We start from the raw sequence: 13,395 nt of genomic DNA, 5'->3' as shown, positions 1-13,395 counted from the left end.
ACAATTTTTCTGTTATCACAGTAGAATTCTGTGGTTTAGGGTGAACGCAAAATTGGTTGGCCTAGATCTAGGCTACTATAACAGTGAACGGACACCGGGTGAGAATAGCCAAAAGACTCGCCTGCGCTATTATAGAGGTGGCCTCCTGAAAAAAAAAGTCATTCAAGAGTCGGTCTCGACATCGTGACCGGTCAGTGAACCTGTGCGTGCCGTGCGCATTTCATTGTGAGTACCGGTTGGGGTCACGAAAGTTCAATCAAAGTTTGTGCACTGCGAAGTATAGGGCTCCGGAATGGGGGGATTATTGATTTTTTTTTTTTAGGTACAGTTGGGGGAGGGGACTGAAGGCTACACCGGCACCGGATGACAAAAACTGAACTTGGAATTCTGAACTGCCCGGTTACCGTGTATGTGACACGGAGACTACGTGCCCAGTTGCCGGTTACCATACTAACGGTGTACGTAGATATTGAGGCTATGCCTGGTTACCGTGTACGTGACACTTAGACTACGTGCCTGGTTGCCAGTTACCGTGTGTGTACGTAGACACTCCATTTCAAATGCTCTAAAATCTACCAGATCTAGAGACTTCACAAATTGAAAGTTATATATTTGAAGGACAAATGAATTGAAAAGTTCAAGGGACCAGGAAATGTTTATTGATAAAAAGCTAGACCTGCATGTTTGCCGACAATCGTCTGAAATCCGACAACCGCGAGCCAGCCGATGCTATCGCTAGGGCCACCTGTATCAGTCAATGTGCGTAGTGCGAGACCTGGCCGACTGCCAGTGTCCTCTTTTTCTCCCGTCGGCTTTGTCGGCACTTTCGTTTTCGTGCCGACTGCCGATGTCGGCGTTTCCGACATAATTGTCGGGACCTGAGTAGAAATGCGAATACGAAAAAGGACGAAGACCTAAATTATCTTCTTTCAGTTTCGTTTGAATTTCGTTTGTTGACTAATTCAATTGTTCAGATCGTGTGGATTCATTCAAGTCCGACTCACTTGTTGTAATAGAATCTAGATCTAGATCTATATAGATCATTATAGACCTCAGTGGAGGATTCATATTCCAATTCTATTGTGTCAAACCCTATCATAGGTTGTGCTGTAATGTAATATTAATGTTGGTAAAAAGCATTTCGTCAGGTGCGTGAATTATTCATTTATTTAGAATCTAGACTCGGCCGAGTCCTTCTGTTCGGAATCGGGTGCGGATTTTTAGTTCAAGGCCTATTCCTATTCACTTGTTCTACAAGATCTAGAATCTAGATCTAGATTTATTTAGATTACTAGATCTATATGGAGGATTCATATTCCAATTCTATTGTGTTATTGTATCAAACCTTATTATAGCAATGTAGAAGTAGGCCATGTTATGCTCCTTGTTTGTTTTGGGGTGTGGTTTTTATTTATATATTTTTTTTCATTGTGGACTTGTGCTGGCCTTTTCACATGAGGCCCATTGCAGGTTCTTTTTTGGGGTAGGGTTAGGGTTAGGTCTCTTCTTTATAGTGTTTGTTGGGGTGGTCGCTCGTTACTCGGAAGTCCTTCCTTATGAAACCCACAAAATTGACAAAAGCTTTTACGGGGGGGGGTGCGCGCAAAATTTTCAGACAATCTGGTTGAGGCTCACATGCAGGTCTATTTTACCAGCATATGGTTTTTATAACTATCAAATAGGCTAATTTTTATCAGGTAATATCGTTTTATATAAAAGCTCATCATTTAAAAGATTTTTTATAGAAAAAAATGGAAGTCTTGTTTCCTGGCTATCCTTTTGAGCACCTCACGTCTAAGTCGGTCAATTTGTTCTAGTTTCATTTGATGAACATCAAGAGCTACCAACTTGGCGTGTTTTGAATGAGACGTATGCCTCGGTTGCGAACCAACGCATGAGGTTCTTATTTCTAGAAGTAGGCAAGAAACGCACACAATCTCAAGCAGACTGACACACACTCATTTGAGCTGCAGGAATACAGGACCCAATCATCACACGGATGATGCTCGGCGCGCGTGCGCTGAGCCAGGGCTGGACTGAAACAGGACCGGACAGAAGGCTAGGTGCCAAAATGCGCTTTTCAGTGAATATAAACCCGGCTCCGGCAGGACCAGGGTTAAAATTTTAAAATTCTTTTGTGTGGGTTTCAGGGTGGCGGTCTAGAGTTATTAACATTAACAAATAGAAGCTTGGGGGGGGGGGGGGAGTTGTAATAAACTCAGGAAATCAAGCCACTCCAGAACATTCAATGTGAGGGCTATGCTCATTGTTAGAAGGGGAGTAATCAGGACGGTAAAATTTTACACTCGTTTCTGTGTGTTTCGAGTTGGTAGCTTCTCTTAGCTATTTATAGAGTGGATCATTTGAACTTTGTTGATGTTTTGTTTTTGTTTGTTTTTTTCTTGTCTCTTTGATTTTTGTTTTTTATATTTGAATTTAAATGTAAATTTGAACTACTGATTCAAGACATTTAGAATTACTCTAACTCTACTAATTCTTCTTTCCCTCCTTTCTTATTATTTCAGTTCATTGAGCTGGATTTGAATACATTGCTGGATGGAGAAGAGGTGCTAAGTATTTTAAAACAGGAAGTAGCACCTCTTCACATTTGGGTGACGTTAGCGGTAAGTAAAAGGTCTTTTGGTACATATGACTTGAACAAAGTCTAAAAGCCAAATAATTGTAGGATGTTTTGTTTACCATAGCTAAGTTAACCATTTAGCTTGAATTTATTAAATGCAAAAATGTGGGCAGAGTTTTCGAGGGGGGGGGGCTGGAGGGATTCTTGGTTAATGCCTAGCATCTTGATTCGCCACTTAGGTAGAGTCTGTTTCTTGGTTTTGGAAAGTTGGCAGCTCTCTACATTATTTACTGGAAAAACCATATAAAGGATATAATTTCTTTTGCATTTTGTCCTAAATTTGGACTTCTGGCTGTAGTACTTTTCAATGCAATGCTAGTGGTGAAATGTGGCTGCTGTCAGTTAGATAGTCTCAGCACTGATAGAATCCAGACTAAAACAACAGCGTTCTATTTGTTCTTCAAAGCGGTCATAATGTATGTTCACGTTGATCGTTTTCTTGGCTTTCATTATCATAAATGAAGTGCCAGATCTGAAGCAGACATTGAAAAGCATTGTTCGCCACTTTTATCTTTGCTAAAAAAATGATTTCTCTTTTACCAAAATTAAGAATAAATAAAGGCTTTTGTGCTTTTAATTATTTTACTTCCTTTTTCTCTTGGAAATAGGTATGTATTATGTCTTAGATTTAGATGTGTGTATATATATATATATATATATTTGTAAATATATATATATATGTCGTTAATTCCTTTTTCTCTTTGAAATATGTATTATGTCTTAGATGTATATATGACACTAATTCCTTTTTCTCTATGTATGTATAATGTATTTTGTCTTAGATGTTTATGTCACTAATCCCTTTTTCTCTTGGAGAGTGTTTTATGTCTGGAGTATGTCCCTAATATCTCGACAGCTGGAGTACTGGAAACAAGGTGCAGTGGAACACTTTGAAAAGATCCTTGAAGCTTCGAGGACAGATGCCAGCCTGGATTATCTTAACTGTGAGAAGGATCAAATGAGGTCTCTGGACACATTAGCTGCCTACTATGTGCAAAAGGCCCATAAGGAAAAGAATAAGGATAGGAAGAGGGAGCTCTTTACTAAAGCCACCCTTCTGTACACAACAGCTGACAGAATCATTATGTACGATCAAGTAAGTACTCTCCCCATTGTTTCACTTTTGCTCTTGATATACAGTCAAACCTATGTAAGACGGCCACCCATTGTCACGGAGAAAAGTGGCCGTATAAGGCAGGTGGCCGTCTTAGGCAGGAATGATCAAGATGAAGAAAACAAACCATTCCCATCTGAAGTCCCAATCGAAAGTAGCCGCGTTGTTGTTGTTTTGGTTGTTGGTGGTGGTGATTTGTATTTTGTTTGTAATTTTTATTTTGTTACTGATTTTGCACAAGGGTGACAATAAAACGAAATGTATCAGATGAGGAAGACCGAGTGCCATGTTAAAACAAACACATGGATCGCCACCACTCGGAGAACGAGCGACTCTTCTGTCACAAGTTCACGTTGACGTCCTTTGTTACTTTGTTACAGACTGGGTAAACAGTGACCACTGATCTCACTTACGATTAACGTATGAGTTCTGGGCGGGGCTTATGGGTTATGTGGGATCACACGCTTACCTCACCAGCAGCTGAAAATATGTAGCTATTGGTCAACAGTGGGAGGGGCCTACGCAATATGGTCAGTTGGAGGGACTACCTAACAACAACGACAGGTGATTGAATTATGACGGCTCGCCCACAACGCCAGGGGCCAATGCACAATTTATGACAAAACGTAATGGAGTCACTAAGGTGGCCGTTTAAGACAGGAGTTATTGCTTAGTGTGATAAGGGTTGTGTGTTAAAATATAGTTTGCGGGGGCGTTGGACAGGTGCCCGTTTTACACAGTTAAATTATATAGAAAAAGCACAAGGGGGAAATGGAAAGTGGCCATTTGTACAGGTGGCCGTCTTATAGAGGTGGCCGTCAGGGCAGGTTTGACTTTTACTTTTTTAGGGAAGGGAGGAGTCCAAAAATTAAGAGCAAGATTTCAGTGTAAATATAGATAGAAATTCGGCAAATTTTGTTCTGTTTGTTTTCACAATTGTATTTTCACATGTAAATAATTTTTGTTGGGTTCAGTATGTGTCTGTGCTGTGCATTGAATAGAATACATGACATGTATGGCGTACTGTTATGGGTTTAAGAAATATTGCACTGAGTAATGTCCCTCCCCCTTGGTCCTATTTCATGTTTTTTTGCATCTATTCCAGAACCATTTGTTGGGTCGTGCATACTTCTGTCTCTTGGAAGGAGAAAAGATGGACCAGGCTGATGCACAGTTTAATTTTGTCTTGAATCAGGTATGACTTCTATTGGTTTGAGGAAAACAGAGGGTGTCATTGTGATATGGTTTGGTTATCCTTTTTATTTGTTTAATAATTATGGTTATTTATATTTAATTTTTAATCTGAAAATGTAGATATAGCTGTGTGGAGTGCGTACTACTTGTGTGCAAGGCTGTTTGACTCATGAGATGGTGAAATGGAAATTATTTCAGCTTTCAGGTGAAAAGAGTCCCAAGACTTATGAAACTAACTCATTGTTTCTTTTCCCGGTGTGTGAAAATTATTTTAGACAGTGTTCTTGCTAGGTACATTAAAATTTGAATATAGTGTCGGCTACATAATTTTGAAAATGTGAGAATGCATTCCCCATTTCTTTAAATCATACCGTAGATATTTGCTCAACTGATGATACATGTTTTTTTTACTAAGACTGACTTCTACCATTTTCCTCTAGTCAAGCAACAATATTCCATCTCTGCTTGGAAAAGCGTGCATTGCTTTTAACAAGAAAGACTACAGAGGAGCTCTTGCATATTACAAGAAAGCCTTGCGCACCAACCCAACATGTCCTGCCTCTGTGAGATTGGGAATGGGACATTGTTTTGTCAAGCTCAACAGACTAGCAAAAGCCAGGTAGGCCTACAGCTATGAGACTTTTGTTATACAGTAGTCTCCCCCAAAGATCCCACCGCTTATGGCCCCGGTTCACTTAAGATCCCGCCGTTTTGGAAAAACAGAATTTGTACTATTTCGTTTGTTTTTTTGGTGGGTTTTTTAGAAAAAAAAAAGAATAAGAAACCTGGGCACGCTCAGCTGATCAACCATGTCGTGAAAATATGTGATTGTTGTATGGTCATTCACGCACGTCACGGATCATCCATTCTTGTGAACGCGATCACACCTCTGTCGTAAATCTCGATAAGCAGTTACCATGTTTTCCAAAGTGAACTCGTTGACCTGTTGCATTCCCGGATCATCTGAGCTGTCCGCCTGATCTTACACCACACACTAGGTGGGGAGGGCCTACAAGCAAGCATCAGACTGCATTCCATCAAACTGAACTCGTCGATGCTTCCCCGACCATTGCTCTCGCCTTTCAGTTTTGCGCTCGAACTTCCTAGACAGACAGGCGCCCATACTCGTGGACTGTCCGATTGCCTTTGAGTAATGTAATCATCTGTTGGCAGTGAACCTGCCTTTCTTTTTTTTTTTATATTTAAAAATTAGTGAATGTGGTCATGACCCAACGATTCATGATGCATCATGACATGGGCGCAGAACTCTGTCAGAGATGGAAAGCAGTACATTTTTGGTAGGGGGGGCGTTGCCTGAAGCCAAATGGTTCCCACCTGACACAATATTTTTTTTAAAGCCCCACCACCCTCCCCCAAACAAAACAAAAAAAGTGGGAAAAACTGACTGCTGTAAACAATTTTAGAGCCCAGGAGTCATGTCAGTACATTTTAAAGTAAGGGGAGATCATTGTACAGATGTTGGGCCTCACCATGAGTTACTGTGGATTCTTCCCTCTGCCATTTGGCTAAGATCCCAGTTCGCCTAAGATTCCACATTTTCCTTGCTCTCGAGCACCGGGATCTTAGGCGGAGACTACTGCATATGAATCAATTTGTGTCTCTACAACAGACTGTTGCTGGGTAAAATGCAATGCACAGAGCTAAATGTTGACAAATTTGTTTAGGCTGTGCAAAGAATGTTCTATAGAGGCACATCTGGTTCTCCTTGGTTTGAAATTTGTCAGGTTCTTCTTGGTTTGAAATTTGTCAGGTTCTTCTTGGTTTGAAATATGTTGTCGAGGTCTGTACAAAATATGTGAGTTATGGTCATAGCTAGCACTAGAACCCTTGTGATATGTTATCTTCATATTTACATGAATTTTATATTGTTTCTTCTGATATGCTATTGTTTCAGCATTGTACTAACTATACATTTATGCTACATTTATTCATTATGTTTCTGTACTGTACATTTCTTCGTAGGATGGCGTTTGAGAGAGCCTTACAGTTGGACTCGCAATGCGTAGGTGCCTTGGTGGGTCTTGCCATTTTGGAACTGAACTCGAAGGCTCAGGAGTCTATTAAGAACGGAGTGCAGCTGCTGTCCAAGGCCTACACGATCGACTCATCCAATCCCATGGTGCTCAATCACCTGGCCAATCATTTCTTTTACAAAAAGGTAGGCGAATGGTTGGAGGGTGCCTTTTGTAGGTCCTACTTTTTTTCTTTGCCTCTGTTGTTTCTGTCTGTCTTTATTAAGTTTTGTCTGCACTTAAGGTCTGTTTTTCTGTTTATTTGCTTCTCTTTAGTTAACAAACACAAAAGAAGGTTGGGATAGATTGAAGGACAGGGGGTTTCCTTTAAAAGGGGGGCTACACCCCCAAAGTCCCGATTCGGCTTAAAATTATGGAATTTGAGTTGTAGGCATTTTTAGCTTTCTCAGCCTCTGCTACAATTATTTCATCGCATAAGAACCCCCAAAAGCCTTATTTCTTCCCATACCGGGCATGTTTGTCACCATTTCCTCATAGTCAATATTCAATTTTTCTTTATTGGCTGTTTTCTCAAAACGCAATTTTTCTCTATACTTTTTTTTATAACTCCACCATTTTTCATCCAATCTTCATGAAATTTTCACAGAAAGAAGAGAAAGTGTAATACTAAAATTGTGTTTGTTTAATTTTGGATATATGGAATAGGTTTTTGTCTGTGGTGTCTGGAGTGTGGATTTTCACAGATTTTTTGCAAACTTGAATACTCCCTCTGGAAAAAATCCCAAAAATGAAAAATTTTCTAATTGGTTTAGAAAAAATCAACAGACAAATCTTTAGATCTGTTTGCTAACATGCATGCAAAAAAAACAACAACCAATGTCCATGAAAATAAGTGCTGTATTCATTACATAAGACATGTCAATAAATCCAGTATGGCCGCTGTATCCATGGAAACGAAACTTTTTTCTCAAATTTGATTGCGGATTTTTAGACTCCTTACTATGCTTGTTATATGTGTGAAATTTGGTAAAATGTGGACCTCTAATAAACGAGATAGACCTTTAAATAAGAAGTCTTTACTCCAACATGGTATTGAGCCTCAGGGCTGGTGGACTAATATTAACATCGACTACATTACTTGGACATAGAGATAGAATGTTAACTATGTCACTATTTACATAGTGAGATTAAAAAGGATTACAGAAATTAATATTCTTTGTGACAGTGACACATTAGTATTGTCAGTGTTTTGAATTTGAGCTAATATTTGAATATTCTGATTTGGCTTCACTTTTAGAGTTTTTAATAAGTGGCACCAATGTTTATGTTGCAGTATTGATTTAAACTGTTGGCTTCTTGGAAGTGATTTCTCCTTATTAATGCTACTTTAGTTCCTACATTTATGGTGTATTGGAAACTATCTCTGGTGTGTGATCTCTGCTCTAAGAAAATACGTTATGATGATTGAATTTAGGTGTATGCTTTTGTAACAGTGTGCAATATGATTATTGTATTGTTGTAAAAAGTTATGTGTGTATGATTTGCATGCAAGAATGATTTTCTGGTTCTTTTAATTGATCGTGCTACCTGTTTTATTACTCTTTACTTTCTCTGAAAGAAACTTTCCAATACAATTTCTTTTGTGTGTGTATCCAGGACTACCAGAAGGTGCAGCATTTAGCTTTACATGCCTTCCACAATACAGAGAATGAAGCTATGAGGGCTGAGAGCACGTACCAGCTGGCCAGAGCGTTCCATGTACAGGTGAGCTTCTTTATGGCAGGGTTGCTTACTCTTCTTTCAAGAGCATGTACAAAGGGACATGTTGTAGGGTTATACATGATGGCCAGCTCACTGACAGCTGTGAGATCAAGATGGGTGTGAGACAGGGATGTTTATTATCAGGTTTCCTCTTTATCTTGGCAATCGAATGGCTCATGAAGGAAACCACCAGGGGACACACAAATGGCATACAGTGGACCCCATGGCCTGAGTTGGACGATCTGGACTTTGCAGATGCAAGCAAAGACCACAATTTTAAACAACCTGTCAGAGTATTGGATCCACCCCGGAAAATCGAGTCCTAAGTATAGATGCTCTACAAAAGGAGCAAGTCACAATAGAGGGAAATGCACTGGAAGACGTCGAATCCTTCTGCTTTCTTGGGAGTAAAAGGCACAGACTGCATTTATTTCTTCGAACAGGATTTGGAGGACCAGGGATATCTCACTACGAACAAAACTGAGGATTTTCAACTCAAATGTGAAGTCAGTCTTGTTGTATGGATGTGAGACATGGAACTCATCTCAGACTTGCTTAGAGAGGATCCAGGTTTTCTTGAACAAGTGTCTAAGGAAGTTACTGAGGACCAGATAGACAGGATCGCCAAAGAGAAAGTATTAAGAATGAGACAGCCCAGTCAAAGATGAGGTTGGAAGAAGTCATTGGCAATGGATTGCAAGTCAAGCAGCTGCATAACAAGGAAACTGTTAGACTGGAACCCTCAGGGTAAATGATCAAGGGAAAAACCACATGGAACCTGGAAAAGAGTCACGGAAATGAATGTACAGAAAAGTGTGAAGACATGGAGTGACATCAAGCGACTAGCCTAGGATAGGGAACGGTGTAAAGTGTTTGTTTGTATCTTTGTCCTTATTCAGGGTGATAAAAGCAATGATGACATTAACTCTTCTTGGGATATGGGCATGTTCCTGTTGTATATTCACGACCAGAGTGATTGATCGTAACTCCACTCAGTGGTGTCATCGCCGATTTAATCAGTAGTAATTTTAGTCACTATTTTTGTTTGTTCATCCCATTTTTTATATTGCCAAACATTTCAGTGCCTTTACAAATGAGCTGTATTTTCTAAAAATGTGCAGGTTTGTGGCTTTACTGTCTTGGTTTGCTCATTCTCAAGCATTTTCCAACGTAATATAGTCGAATCATATAACTGTCATGTTGGGCAAACTATGGTATCACAGTGACGACAATAGTCAAGGAGCTGTACTGCTTTTGAAAAGTAAAGTCAATCAACTATGATGGTTACCACCACATGATACTCTCTTCAGTCTCTTCTGTGTTGCAGTCAAATCTTTCAAAATTAACTTTGAGATCACACTGTCGCCATGCTGACACTTAACCTCAGGCATGTGGTTTTAACATTCTGAACTAGATCTACTTCAGAATTCTGTCTACATGCATTGATGTTTAATTGGTCTTCTTATTACCTAATTTTGTTAGGTGAAATAGACAGAGTAGGTTTGTGGAGAAACTATATTTTCTGTCAGTCTGTTACATTTTTTCTCTGAGCTGAATGATAGTTATACGAAACAAAATTATTTTAATTTTTTCCTTTGTCTGGACTTGTTGCTAGCAAAAAGTTGCTATTATTATGGCACCTCCGGAACTATAATTAATGTTACATCTGTGGTGTAGTTCCATCTTCTGTCCTTGATAAATGTGTATCTGTGGGTGGTTAGAGGGTGCCACTAGTAGGTCCTATTTCTTTACGTTTCTTTTGTTGTGTCTGTCTGTCAGTCCTGTTTTGTCTTAGCACTATATTGTTTATGTTGTATCAAAGTGTTTTCTGTTTACATGAACCGACTAATCTTTTATGTGTTTTTGTTGTTGTGTCTACCAGGAGGACTATGACCAAGCTTTTCAGTACTACTATCAGTCCACCCAGTTTGCTCCAGCCAACTTTGTCCTGCCCTTCTTTGGTCTAGGGCAGATGTACATCTTCAGAGGTGACAACGAAAATGTAAGAAATATTTTTTTCCCTATTTATTTTTCTACTTTGTTTATCTAATTGATGTTTGTAGGAACTTTAAGCAGTCAGCAGCAATACAAACTTAGTCATTTTTGCCTTAAGGAGCAGTACTCACTCGGGTTGATTCTATTTCATATGCCCTTTGTCCATAAGGTTGCATGTTATGTGAGTGAGGGAGTGGATGAGTGATACAAATGAGAGGAAAAGAGAAAGTCATCTTGATGTGTTGATGTGATATTTTGTATATTTATGTTTTGTTTCAGTGGATGGGGTGAAAACACACTGTTAGTTTTTTTCCAATATAGAATTGATATAGCATTTCTTACCTCAACTCATTCGGGATGCAGGTTTTGGATCAGTTTTGCACCCAGATGCGCGCGATTTTGGGTCAACTTTGAAAGTCTGTCAATTTTTTCCATTGTGATAAAGTCTTTTTTCACTATCTACACATTTAATATTTGGACTTTGCCTTAGATCTAACCCATTTTGCCTGAATATATTCCTAGCTTTGCCGGGACCCCTACAAAAATGGTGTATGAGACCCCCCCCCAAAAAAAAAAAATTTCCTCTAAGTTGATAGTAAAAAATGCAGAAACAAACAAAATTAAGTTACAACACAACAATAATGCAGCTAAAAGCACATCAAAACACAATTTACAGTCCAAATACTGTGAAGAAATAGTTCCAGTCACTGTGAATAGTCTTTTGTATGGTATTCCTTGAAGATGCATGTTCTTTGTCGTATTGACTGCCTTCACAAATCGCCACAGAAAATTACAAAAACAACGCTATACAGTCAAAGATATGTAAATACAAAATAAAAAGGGCTTAGCAATGTCAAACAAACGTTTCCCTGGAATACCTTCATCTATGCAGCCACACCGGTCAAGAAATTCTTATCAGAATTATACGTCCCGAACAAGTTTACTCTTTTACTTGTAGGTGTTGCTTCTTTTCTTTCTGTTAAAAAAAATTTTTTTGTTTCCATCTGTCTATCGTGCTTTTTTTTAGTTTAAAGGGTTTTTTTTATTTGTTTTTTGTTTTTTTTCACTGAATGACCACTCACATATCAATATGTTTCTCTCTACTCAAATAATAAAGTTCTGTTATTGGTGAAATGTGACCGTTATCAGGCTGGCTGGCTGTAAACTTTAACTCTACTACATCATTGTACGCTGTTAAGAACCAGTCACTATTTTGTTCCTCCAGGCTGCTCAGTGTTTTGAGAAAGTGTTGAAAGCCCAACCTGGCAACTACGAAACAATGAAAATTCTGGGTTCGTTGTATGCCAATCATCAGGAACAAGATAAAAGAGACATTGCCAAGGTAAGAGATGTGGATGTTATTCGATGTATTTCTGTTGCTTTTAGTACTGCTCATGGTCTAACTTGCAAGTCTGAATTACTGAAGATACTCATTTGTTCCATTTGTATTATATGTTATATCATATTCTACAGGTCAAACTGTTTTCAGTGATCAGAAAGTAAGTCCCACTAAAATTAAAAGAGGGGGTAGTATTTTATAAGTTGCAATTCCAAATTTCAGTCTTCATTGCATTTTTATTTATTTTTGCCAGTCCATGCCCACATCTCTGTAATGCATCTCTGTACTGGAGAATAGTGCAGTCATATCGAAATTCATTGTGGGTGAATTGAATAAGGAAGTGACGAAATTAGGGGCTGTTCAAATATAATCTTACACCTTTTTGGGGACTTTTTGTGCAAGATGGCATATTCGTGCTAGCCGCTGGAGGACCCACCGTATCGCCACGGCATATGCCTTGCTTACCGCTCGAAGTGTAGAGTCAACTGTCTTTTTTTTTTATGTTGTCCTAAAAAAATTTTCCTTGTTATATTTTTCTTACAGGAGCCAAAGACTCCCCCCTCCCCCCCTCTTCCTGGCGTAAGATTATATTTAAACGTCCCCTTAGGACATAGTCTGGGTTATTATTTATTCATATTGATGATTTCATTTTTTTTCTGCTGTCCTGTAGCAACACATGAAGAAGGTGACTGAACAGTTTCCTGATGATGTGGAGGCGTGGATTGAACTGGCACAGATCTTGGAGCAGACAGATGTGCAGGTGAGGTCCTTTTTTTTTTTAATGTGAGGGTTTTTTATGCTCCCATCGACATAATTCAGGTCATTTGGGTTACTTAGTATTCTTTCGTCAGCAATGATATAATCTAAAGTATCTAAACTTATCTTCTATTTAGGGAGCCCTGTCAGCATATGGCACAGCAACCCGTATTTTGAAAGAAAAAGTTGAAGCAGACATCCCACCAGAAATCCTCAACAATGTTGCAGCTCTGCACTTCCGTCTTGGAAATTTTGAAGACTCAAGGGTAAGTATAATGTGGTCGTTTACACTTGAGAAGTGTGGAAAGACTAGAATGGTTGAGCAGTTTTGTTTCTGGCAGACTTTCATTATGGTCACACAGATTGGGCATATTTAGAGTAGGGTATCAAACTTGTATTTTTTTTTAATGTGACATTTATTTAGTGCACTGCAGTGTATGTTGGATTGGTGCTTTGGTGTGGTCTGCTCTGTCTTTGTGTGTCTATGGCTCCCCTCTTCTCTCTCTGATGAACAGTGACCTGTATTGCTCGTACTTGCTGTATACTACCAGTTTACTTTACCAAGCAGCATGGTAGAAGTATCCTGTTTTAGAAAATATAG

The 13,395-nt window shown here is 39.0% G+C and overlaps 1 protein-coding gene across 1 annotated transcript in view; it reads left to right on the top strand.

The window, feature by feature from the left end:
- The window catches only part of LOC101856767 (RNA polymerase-associated protein CTR9 homolog), a 30,988-nt gene that overhangs the window by 1,962 nt on the left and 15,631 nt on the right, over positions 1-13,395 (top strand). Inside the window, exons 2-11 of the mRNA XM_005089357.3 lie at positions 2,526-2,624; positions 3,498-3,737; positions 4,861-4,950; positions 5,390-5,568; positions 6,933-7,128; positions 8,600-8,707; positions 10,587-10,706; positions 11,925-12,041; positions 12,709-12,798; positions 12,932-13,060. Coding sequence (XP_005089414.1) covers positions 2,526-2,624; positions 3,498-3,737; positions 4,861-4,950; positions 5,390-5,568; positions 6,933-7,128; positions 8,600-8,707; positions 10,587-10,706; positions 11,925-12,041; positions 12,709-12,798; positions 12,932-13,060 — 1,368 coding nt within the window. The remainder of the gene's footprint in view (positions 1-2,525; positions 2,625-3,497; positions 3,738-4,860; positions 4,951-5,389; positions 5,569-6,932; positions 7,129-8,599; positions 8,708-10,586; positions 10,707-11,924; positions 12,042-12,708; positions 12,799-12,931; positions 13,061-13,395) is intronic.

Source organism: Aplysia californica, unplaced genomic scaffold, assembly GCF_000002075.1.
Source record: "Aplysia californica isolate F4 #8 unplaced genomic scaffold, AplCal3.0 scaffold00005, whole genome shotgun sequence".
In the NCBI taxonomy this organism is placed as follows: domain Eukaryota; kingdom Metazoa; phylum Mollusca; class Gastropoda; order Aplysiida; family Aplysiidae; genus Aplysia; species Aplysia californica.
This window is presented reverse-complemented; position numbering and strand designations above follow the sequence as displayed.